We start from the raw sequence: 10,552 nt of genomic DNA on the forward strand, positions 1-10,552 counted from the left end.
TGATATATGTATGTGACATAAAAAATATCAACAAAAAAGAGATAGAACAAATACAATTAAAACTACATATACATATTTGTTTTCTTTTGTCATCACTAAAATTGAATTTTTTTATGTGTGTGATGATAAAATGAATGATTTGGCAGTAGGTCTATAGTTATCCAAATTAAGCATATAATATATCAAATTAAAGCCATGTTCATTCAGTTTTTATGGGCTTAAATCTCTCATCAATTGAATTTTTATTGAGCAAGTTATGGTTAATTTACTATCGACTGTTCAGTGGAAATCGAGAATCAGAGGAAACCAAAATGTGTGTGATGATAAGAGGAATGGTTTAGAAGTGGGGCTACAGTTATCCAAATTAAGCATATAATATATCAAATTAAAGCCTTTTCTATCTAGTTTCTAAAGATTCAGACATCTCATCAATTAGAGTTTTATTGAGCAAGTTATGGTCAATTTACTACTGACTGTTTAGTAGAAGGCAAAATGTATATGATGATAAAAGAAATGGTTGGGTAGTGGAGCTACAGTTATCTAAATTAAGTGTATAATATATCAAATTAAAGCACCGTCTGTCTAGTTTCTAAAGATTCATACCTCTCATCAATTGGAGTTTTATTGAGTAAGTTATGGTCAATTTACTATTGACTTTTTAGTGAAAACCCAAATGTGTATGATGATAAAATGAATAGTTCGGCAGTGGGCCTGCAGTTATAAAAATTAACCTATAATATATCAAATTAAAGCTCTATTTGTCTCGTTTCTAAGGGTTCAAACCTCTCATCAATTGAATTTTTATTGAGCATATTATGGTCAATTTACTACTGAGTGTTCAGTGGAGATCGAAATGTGTGTGATCATAAATTGAATGGTTTACTAAAGTTATATGGTTCGGCATCAAACATCAGTTTATATTTGTTCAACAAATAAAATTAGTTATATTCAATAACAACCTCTTTTCATGATATATGTATGTAAAAAAAAAAATATATATATATATATATATCAACAAAAAGAGATATAACAATTACAATTAAAACCATACATCAATATTTGTTTTCCTTTAAGAATAATAATAATAGTTTGATATATTACAAATCGTTTACTTAAGCTACATAGTTCGGCATCAAACATCAGTTGATATTTGTTAAACAAATAAAATTAGTTATAATAAGCAACAACTTCTTTTCATGATTTATGTATGTAACATAAAAAAAAAAAATTAATAAAAAGAGATAGAACAATTACAATTAAAACTATATATCAATATTTTTTTTTCCTTTCTCATGACTAAAAATGAATTCGTTTTTATGGAAAAAATCCTCACTTGTTCATCCTGAAATTGTTGAATGATACCAATCCTCGTAGGTGATCATCACTTGATTTTCCTAAAACAGATGAAAATGAAGATAGAAAAGATGCGTAGAGAAATCAACAGGACTATAACAATACAACAACGAATAAATTCCAACCAATTAAAAATGCGTAGAGAAATGAATACCTTATTTGCATCAAAAGTTTAATAATAAATTGGAAAAACCAAAAGAAAACAATGATAAATAAGAATTAGGAATTACACATCTGTCTTTCTTTAGATAGATTGTATAACAAACTATTACATAATGGACATATATATAGAGGATTCAAAGTAATTAATACTGCAACTGATACAATGCATCTTTTCACATTCACAAAAATTAATAATATACATTATTAATCCATTAGTATTCACGCCTATCCATGCATGTATACCCTAACAAAAAAAAAAAAAAAAAAAAAAATGGGCCTCTTCACATTCACATATACAAACAATGAATACATGTGAATTATCAGTTTTTATCAGATTAAACAATAAACAAACAGATAACAATTTCAACAGTTAATATGCATATTAATGTGAAAGATTTCTACAAAATATTGAATGTGAATGTGAGCAGTATCTACAAACCAAATAACAATTTCAGCATTTAATGTGAATGTGGATGTGAGAAATTAATACAGAACATTGAATGCGAATGTAAAGCGTTTGTATCTAAGAGCTAATTGTGGAGGGATTAAACCTTTGGAGTGCCCAATAAAATAAAATTACTAATTTATTACTATGTCATTAATTGAATAAAATTCTTTATGATCAAAATTTGGGAGGTGAAGGGTTAGTATTAACGAGAATGTGATATAGATATATACATATTTTAACTTTTAATTTGAAGTTGAATAATTCATTTAACTTTTAATTACATTTACTAACAATTAATCAATCACATCCTAGACCATCAATCAATCACATCCTAGCACATTAATCACATACACTTGTAAAGAACATTAAATGTGAATGTGAATGTGGATGTGAGAAATTTACACAACATTAAATGCGAATGTGAACGGTTTTTACAAAGCAAATAGGCTAGACACTTGTACCAATTATAGAGATCCTGTTGGAATCTTACATGGAATTTAAAAAATCTAGCTAGAATCCTACATGAAGTCCAAATGGCGATCGCTGAAGAGGGTGGGCTTCAAGATTATATAAATATATAGAAAGATATTTCAGTGAATGTAAAGGGACCATTTATAACGGGGAATGTGAAGGGACTAACAAGTTTGAAACGTTTATATGTGAATGTGAATGTGAATAGTATGTGTTCATGTGAAAATTAATCAAGTTTTAATTAGACATTTGAATGCCTTATTAATACTAAAAAATATCAACGACAAATTACATTAAGTCATATGTCCAAAAGTTCTACACATCAAAATGGCTTACATTATCACCAATAAAATTTCGCACAGTTTTAACCACAATCCAACACGTTAAAATAGAGCAATTCTACCGCTTTTAGAAGTCTAAATGTAACAATTCTAGAACTCCAAATATGTCAAATGTCAATCAACCAAGCAAGGCTTTATATATATTACAAATTGAAGTTTTTATGGTTGTTTTAATATATTTAATAAATTATATTGAATATAATTCTCATATTTATACAAGGGCGTATTTTGATTATGTTGATATTAATTTTTTATAAATAAAATAATAAAATGATCCATTTATATAAATTGCTCTTCACATCACAGTTTAACAGAAAGATACTAAAAAAGTCAATGTCTTCTTCTTCCTCGTATATTCCATCCTGGTCTTCTGCAACTCAAAGGAGACAACTTGAACCTTCAGACAACTCGAGTCCGGATGTTTCCGGGCCCCAACAATCCCTCATTGAACAGGCTCCGACTCCCAAGCCCCTCTTTCAGTTGATCGCCTTAGGGCTCATCGTCTTCCTCGGACTCCTTCAGTTTCTCCCCGCAACCCATTTTCGAGACCCCTCGGATCCTTTCAGAAACTGGGTTCCGTTCAGCTCCGTTGATTCTGTAAGTTACTTCTCCTTTTCTTTAAGTTATGGAATAACGTTTATGGACGGAGGGTGGAAGGGACAAGTAGGGGCAATTCCGTTCCGCCCCGCCCCCCCCCCGGGATCCTAATTTTTTTTTCTTTTTTCTAAAAATATTAGAAAATAGCCTATGTTATTAAAACAATTTAAAAATACCAAACAAATTCTCATTATTTGAGTCTTCATTTGTCTCTTAAACTTTATTAAACAAATATAGTAATGCTGTGCACTCTTAGTGATATTATAAATTTTTTATTCCAGATTTCTCATCCTGTATGATTAATCCATGTCATTTGTTAAAATTAACGTATTTTACGTATTATTATCGTATAGGAATACACTACTCGAAACTATTTCCTGGGTACATGCAGTGATGTAGAGAAACATTGTGGTGGTGTAATATTACTGGGTTAATATTTTGCATTGTACTGAGACTCTATTGTGTTTTTAGAGAAATAATTCGAGGAATTTCAGTGATGGAGAGTCTGGAATCAATGGGCAAAAGGATGGAATTGTGCACATTGTGTCGTGGATGGAGTGTTTGGACCTTCGAATGCTTGCAGTTCTTGCTAACTCAACTCTGTCAGGCTCAAGGTTTGGGTTGAATTTAATCGAATGTTAATTATATAAATGATTAGTTTTGTGGCTCATAAAAGTGCTTCCTGTATGTTTTTGCCTTGCAACTTGAGTGATTCTGCATGATAAGTGTTTGATAAATTTATGGAAGTTCAGTTTTCAGAGCGGTTTATCATCACATTTGAATGACTCAAACTCATTCAATGGCCTTGCCACTGTTAAGAAATTTCTTATAATGAACACCGTAAAAGTTTAGTATGTCAAATTCTCTTCGGATAGTAGAGTCTTGAGCAGGCAGATTATCATCAAAACATTCTGTGTATTATGTTTGACTGTGGTAATGATGGTACTTGTGGTAAAACTTATTTGTTTAGCATGCATTTATCAGAATTTGGTCCCTTGGTTGATGCTTCTCTTCATTGCACTAAGCTTTTGTAATTTACTTGCCATATACACGTATGATTTGATGTTAACAAATATATTGTGAATTAAAGTCTATGGAAATGAATGTCCATGTCATTCAAGGGCAAACCAAGTTATTGTAAATAATTCTATTGTCAGTATCAAGTGGCAAAAGGCATGTTGTTGTGGCTTATCTTAGATTTAAGTCTATTGTGCAAAAACAATGCACATGAGAGTATGCTTTCTTTCAACATAATTGATTTACTCTTGATTGATTCATGAATTTTGATATTCTTATAAACTATTCAAAGTTTTCTTCGAATTCTGTATCTTAGAGTTGCTAGACTGTGATCTTGCCATTGATTTTACTTTTATACCTGATTGCCACATTTCAGATAGAACCACAGTGATCTTTTACATGATCTAGTTCTGGTGCAGAGTGTGCTAAAATTAGGCATTTGGTGACAAATTTGACTGTGATTACATCTATAGTTATAGTTGGTTGTGTTGTGTATTAAATCGTTAGGTTATTTATTGTGTCAAGTAGTTTAAGGTGATTGCACCGGTTGCTGTATGGTTTTAGTGGTTAGTTTTCTACCCTTTTTACTTAATCTTGTTTCTTGTTCAATGTTCAGGTATCCAAACCTGCTTCACTTTCACTTCTTTATCCCAAAAGGGAATGAAGACAAAGTGTCCTTTTTTAAGTTGAAAGTGTTGTTCCCACATTCAAACCTTGAGATTCATGGGTAAGCTGTTTCTTTTGTTTATATGTTCGCTAGGAAAGTCCATCTCTTAATTCTAATGTTGTGAAACTATAGGCAGGAAGAAGTGAAAGAAGCGGTTCGGACTGCTATGTCTGGGGTAAAACATCCTATATTCAAGTATGAAGAAATAGTGCCTTTCATTATACCTAGAGTTCACCGCTTCTTGGGTAAATTCATATACATCTCACCAAATGTAATTGTGAAGGTTAGTCCTCTCCGTCCCTTAGATTACGTACTTGATTATAGTTGTAGTTTATCTCTCAATTTGTTGGATATGGTTTGAGACATTAACTGATCAGCCTTTGAAATTTCTCTCTCTATTTCCTTCTTTATGTTGTCTTTTCTTGTATCAATTTGATTTTCCGTTGCCTGGCCATTGAGCTCATGTTAGACTTTCTACATTGTTTACATTTTAGTTTGTTGCAGGGGAAAGTTGAAGAACTAACTGGTGTTGACTTGAGCAATTATGCTATTGCAGCTGCCGAGGACTGCTCAAGCTTAGAAACTTATGTTAATTCAGACGTACTCGACGCTATCCAGAGATCAGCATCAAAGCCTTGGGTATCTGAGACACCTTATGCAAAGATTTCTTGTATGCCAGACTTGAGCTTGATTTTGATTGATTCGAGGAGATTGGAAAAAGATTTTCTGGAGGCTTTCCTGTGGTGGAATAAAGTTCTAAATTGGAGTGAAAGGTTTGTAGGCTTTATTAGTTTTCTGCATTATAAACTTTTTGAATGTAGAGAGTTGGAACTATGATTTTTTAACATTGAAGTGTACTTATTGATTCATTCACAGGATCAGCGGAAGAAATCCTGCCATTTCACTGGCACTCTACAACAGATACCTCAAGCTTTCTAGTTCTTGGTTGGTCAGAGACTCGACGTCATTGGTATTCAACGAAAGTTTTCTTACTGGTTACGATGGGCCTAAGACTGTTTGCTCTGAATCTGGTGATAGTGCCACTTCAGAACCAGCTCATGGCAATCTCTGGACAGAGCACCTTCCCTCAACATCGGATCGAATCGTGGGCAGCTAGAACTTTACCAGTTGCAGAAATGGGAGGTGGGATGAAATTTTAAATAAATTGAATCATTTATCCGTCAATGCTGAAAGTTCATCTAAGCAAGAATGCTGTAGTGTTAGTACTGTTTATTTAAATGATGTACATGAGTAACCGTATTTTACTAGTGCCAGTTTCTGCTGGTTTCTCCGTGTATAAATTTTTTCGTAACAATTTCCGCATGGATAATATGTTTGGTTATCGTCATTCCATGATCCTGGTACAATATCGTATAAAGTACTTTTATCAGTAACTGTTCATCCTTGTTCAACAATTCGTACAAAACTTGTACTAATTAGGAGCTTTTACAAAAGTCATTATTCAATGTTAGTCCTCCATTGTCAAGGTTCTGTTGTCAGAGATTCAAAAGGATGAGCAAAATTCAGTACTATTTTGACCGTATACAAATTTCTATCAATTTTGGTATATAAGAATTAACTCCTATTAGTATTAGCACGAGAATCAATCCGAATCCCATGTCTTTACCTGAGAATTTTCGATCATTTATCTAATTGTTTGGCAGGGCTGCACAAGCCAAGTGTTGTCAAGGTCATCCTATTCTGGCAATTTGACATCATCTGGAAAAATAATGCCGATGCTTCCAAGGTCCAATTATTATTATTATTATTACTTTTTTTTTTTTTTTTTTTTTGGTGGAGTTCGGGAACCTCAATGTAAAGCTACAATTTGCAGAACCGGCAGAAAGTCAACCCACTTTGGTTTGATTATACGTTATCAATAAAAGACTTCCCTTTTGTTCTCTTTGGCTCCTTCGATAGATTCTCCCATTGGCCAGTTTGTTGTTAACCATATGAAAACAACAAGAACATTCAATGTCCAATAAGTTGTCCTTTAAGACCAAATCAACGTTGTACAATGTGTACTTTGAAGAGCCTGGCCGGCAAGATTCTATTAAAAAAAAAAAAAAAAAAAAATTTCCCTGATTCAATCAAGTTTTGTCCTTTTGCCTGTCTATTATGAACGCGTTTTCGTTGTTTTCAAAGGAAGTGGTTAATCATATTCGTGAATCTTCAAAATACTAAATCCATTTTCCCCTTTCTGTTTTTCGAATTTTCGAAAAACGACAAAAGATGCGTTTGAAATAGCTGATTCTCATCAGATTCCATGGAGGGATCCATGGAATGATATTAGAATAGTATAAACCAATAGTTTAGTTTAAAGAACATGGTGGGTTTGTTGACTTCTATGAATATTTATTTAATTTTTTATGCTTCAAAATGATTTTGAATTCTCGAATCTAGTGGCAATGTGGCACGATGGATCATTAATTATGCAGGAGCCAAGCCATGCTGTTTGAACATGCATAAAAGTTTGGTTCTTGAAGTAAACTAAATTGACTTGCTTTGCTTGAAAATGCAGGTACCATGTGGGTTGTATATTATTTTGAGTAACTTGAACATCTTGAAAGGAGTATAAAGGGAGGAAAATCTTATGCTTCCTGCCAATGGATTATTATTTAATGCATAAAATATGGCTCATGAAAGGCCTGCAGGATCCGAGAAAGTTGAAACTTGAACATTCGGAGTTTCTCTATGCAGCAAGTCCGGTAATGGAATCACACAGAATATAGAAGGGACAGCTTAGAAAAAGACAGTCTAGAAACGACAAGTTTGAGTAGTTCTGTTTATTTATCGTGACACGGTAGTCGAATTTACGATGCCAGATATCATTGAAATCAGAGTTTTGTGTTTTCACTCAGGTGCTTTTGTTGATGAGAGTTGTGTCTAACATCTTGGAGAATCAGTTGAAATGGTGGAGTCTTCTGGGAGAACAAAGGGGAAGCTAAGATGGAGCAAATTGTATTCTTTTTCGTGTTTCCGGGCAAACACAGGAGATGTGCAGGAGCTTATTGGTCAGCCGGGTTTTTCCAGGGTAGTTTTCTGCAATGAACCTCAACTACACAAGACCAAACCTTTCAAGTACACCAACAACTATGTGTCCACAACTAAGTACAATGTTGTGACTTTTCTTCCCATAGCACTTTTCGAGCAGTTCCGCAGAGTTGCCAATCTTTATTTTCTGTTGACAGCATGCTTATCTGTTGTTAATTTGGCTCCATATTCTCCCTCAAGTTTGATCGCCCCCTTAGTCTTCGTTGTCGGAATTAGCATGCTTAAAGAGGCAGTGGAGGATTGGCAAAGGTTTCTTCAGGTAATTATGAGGAAAATAGTTGTTTTTGATGAAGCATTTTCATTGTTTATATTGTGTTTTCATGTTTGTAAACCATACTATTAAAACATTGTTGCAGGATTTGAGTGTGAATAACAGAAGTGTAAAGACTCATTTAGGAAATGGGATATTTGTGGACAAATTATGGAAAGAGCTTTGTGTGGGAGATGCTGTTAGAGTTAGTAAGGATGAATATTTTCCAAGTGATCTCCTTCTTCTATCTTCAAGCTACGAGGATGGTGTTTGTTATGTGGAGACCATGAACCTTGATGGAGAAACAAGTTTGAAGATTAAAAGATGCTTAGAAACCACACTTGGTGTAAATGAGGAGAAGGAATTCACTAGATTCAAAGCTAGTATTCGTTGTGAGGACCCGAATCCAAATCTTTACACCTTTGTGGGGAATCTAGAGTTTGAAAATAGATCATATCCCTTGTGTCCTGCCCAGGTGCTTTTAAGAGATTCGAAACTTCGAAACACTGATTACATTTATGGAGTAGTAATCTTTAGTGGACATGATACAAAAGCAGTAAGAAACTCAACAAGATCACCATCTAAGCGTAGTCGGATTGAAAGAAAGATGGATTATATCATCTACCTTCTCTTCTCAATACTGGTACTAATTTCATTCATTAGCTCCATTGGTTCTGCTCTTGTTTTGAAATATGACATGGTTAAGTGGTGGTATCTTCGTCTGCAAAATGATGACAGATATTTCAATCCATCAAATCCTGTAGTATCAGCTATCCTGCAGTTCATCAGGGCCCTCATATTGTATGGCTACTTGATCCCCATTTCTCTGTATGTTTCCATAGAAGTTGTGAAAGTTTTACAAGCTATGCTCATTAACAAGGATATAGAAATGTATGATGAGGTGACATGTAAGTCTGTTAAAGCACGAACTTCAAATTTGAATGAAGAACTGGGTCAGGTAGAAATGATTTTATCAGATAAAACGGGGACCTTGACTTGTAACCAGATGGAATTCAGGAAATGTTCAATTGCAGGAATTTCTTATGGAGGTGACATAAATGAAGTTGATCTTGCAGCATCAAGACGAATGAATGCTGATGTCGAGGCATATCGATTTAGTGTTAATGATTCTGATACAACAAGTCAAAGCTGCGAAATGTTTGAGTTCTCGGTGGCTGATATTAATGCTCAAAAGGCTGCTCCAGGGGGCCATGAAGACATGGATATTCCAATTCTTGAAAACTCAAAGATTTCTAATGTGAGGAAAGAAATATTTATAAAGGGTTTCAACTTTAGGGATGACAGGTTACTGAACAAGAACTGGATTCACAAATCGAACTCAAATGACATGACAATGTTCTTCAGAGTCATGGCTCTATGTCACACAGGCATACCTGTGGAAGATGATCATACTGATAAGCTAAAATATGAAGCAGAATCACCAGAAGAAGTTGCTTTCTTGATTGCTTCACAAGAGTTCGGGTTCCAATTTTGTCGAAGAGCTCAATCCACAATGGTTCTAAAGGAAGTTGATCCTTCCTCCGGAAAGGAGATGGAGAGGTAAATTATCCAACAACTCCGTTTCCATTTTGGTATTTTCTTCTTTTACATTCAAGCGGCTTGTTCTGTTTGATACGTTTTAATTCCTACACATGATATCAAGGTCATTACAGGGAGTACAAGCTTTTAAATCTGTTAGAGTTCAGTAGTTCTCGGAAAAGGATGTCGGTAATTGTAAGTGATGAAGATGGACAGATCTTTCTCCTTTGCAAAGGGGCTGACAGGTATGCCATCTAAACCAAGTTCCTAATGGTCAAGCTTGTATGATTTAAAATGCTAAGATTTGGGCTCTTCCTGATTTTCCCAGGCTCATTTTTTTTTTACTTTTCGATTCTTTTTACAGCATTATATTCAGCAGGCTTGGAGAAAACGGTAGGTCATACCAGCAGGAAACAACTTCTCACCTTTCAAGTTATGCAGAAGATGGTTTACGTACTCTAGCTTTCGCCTATCGAAAACTTGAGGAGAGTGAATACCAAAATTGGAACTTGATATTCACAAAGGCTAAAACTACAGTAGGTCCTCAACGGGAGGAGTTACTAGAGAAAGCATCAGAAATGATTGAAAAAGATCTGATTTTGCTTGGGGTAGCCGCTGTTGAAGACAAGTTACAGAAAGGGGTTTGTATAGAT

At 34.1% G+C, this 10,552-nt stretch overlaps 2 protein-coding genes across 3 annotated transcripts; both read left to right on the forward strand.

The window, feature by feature from the left end:
- The first annotated feature begins 3,104 nt into the window (after positions 1-3,104).
- Positions 3,105-6,488, forward strand: LOC116117350. 2 transcript variants are annotated; one of them, XM_031403398.1, is made up of 6 exons: positions 3,105-3,372; positions 3,844-3,986; positions 5,006-5,116; positions 5,189-5,339; positions 5,561-5,829; positions 5,939-6,488. In XM_031403398.1, exons 1-6 carry the CDS (start codon positions 3,109-3,111, stop codon positions 6,171-6,173), a joined length of 1,173 nt encoding a protein of 390 aa, XP_031259258.1. In that variant the 5' UTR covers positions 3,105-3,108; the 3' UTR covers positions 6,174-6,488. The 2 variants fall into 2 exon arrangements, with proteins under 2 accessions (XP_031259258.1, XP_031259257.1); XM_031403397.1 differs by having other exon boundaries at positions 5,933-6,484.
- Positions 6,489-7,904: 1,416 nt separating this feature from the next.
- On the forward strand, positions 7,905-10,546 carry LOC116117303 (phospholipid-transporting ATPase 6-like; the record flags this gene model as incomplete). The annotated part of the gene is made up of 4 exons (XM_031403339.1): positions 7,905-8,369; positions 8,467-9,920; positions 10,034-10,144; positions 10,264-10,546. Coding segments are annotated over exons 1-4 (2,250 nt in total), but the record flags the coding sequence as incomplete, so codon positions are not given.
- Between the last annotated feature and the right edge of the window lie 6 nt (positions 10,547-10,552).

The sequence above is a fragment of the Pistacia vera genome, unplaced genomic scaffold (genome assembly GCF_008641045.1).
Source record: "Pistacia vera cultivar Batoury unplaced genomic scaffold, PisVer_v2 Contig804, whole genome shotgun sequence".
NCBI classification, from domain to species: domain Eukaryota; kingdom Viridiplantae; phylum Streptophyta; class Magnoliopsida; order Sapindales; family Anacardiaceae; genus Pistacia; species Pistacia vera.

Bases quoted from the DNA above. Each gene is read 5' to 3' on its own strand.
- LOC116117350 (XM_031403397.1), top strand. From the start codon at position 3,109: ATGTCTTCTTCTTCCTCGTATATTCCATCCTGGTCTTCTGCAACTCAA. The intron at 3,373-3,843 runs GTAAGTTACTTC...TTGTGTTTTTAG, and splicing joins CGTTCAGCTCCGTTGATTCT to AGAAATAATTCGAGGAATTT. The intron at 5,830-5,932 runs GTTTGTAGGCTT...ATTCATTCACAG, and splicing joins GTTCTAAATTGGAGTGAAAG to GATCAGCGGAAGAAATCCTG.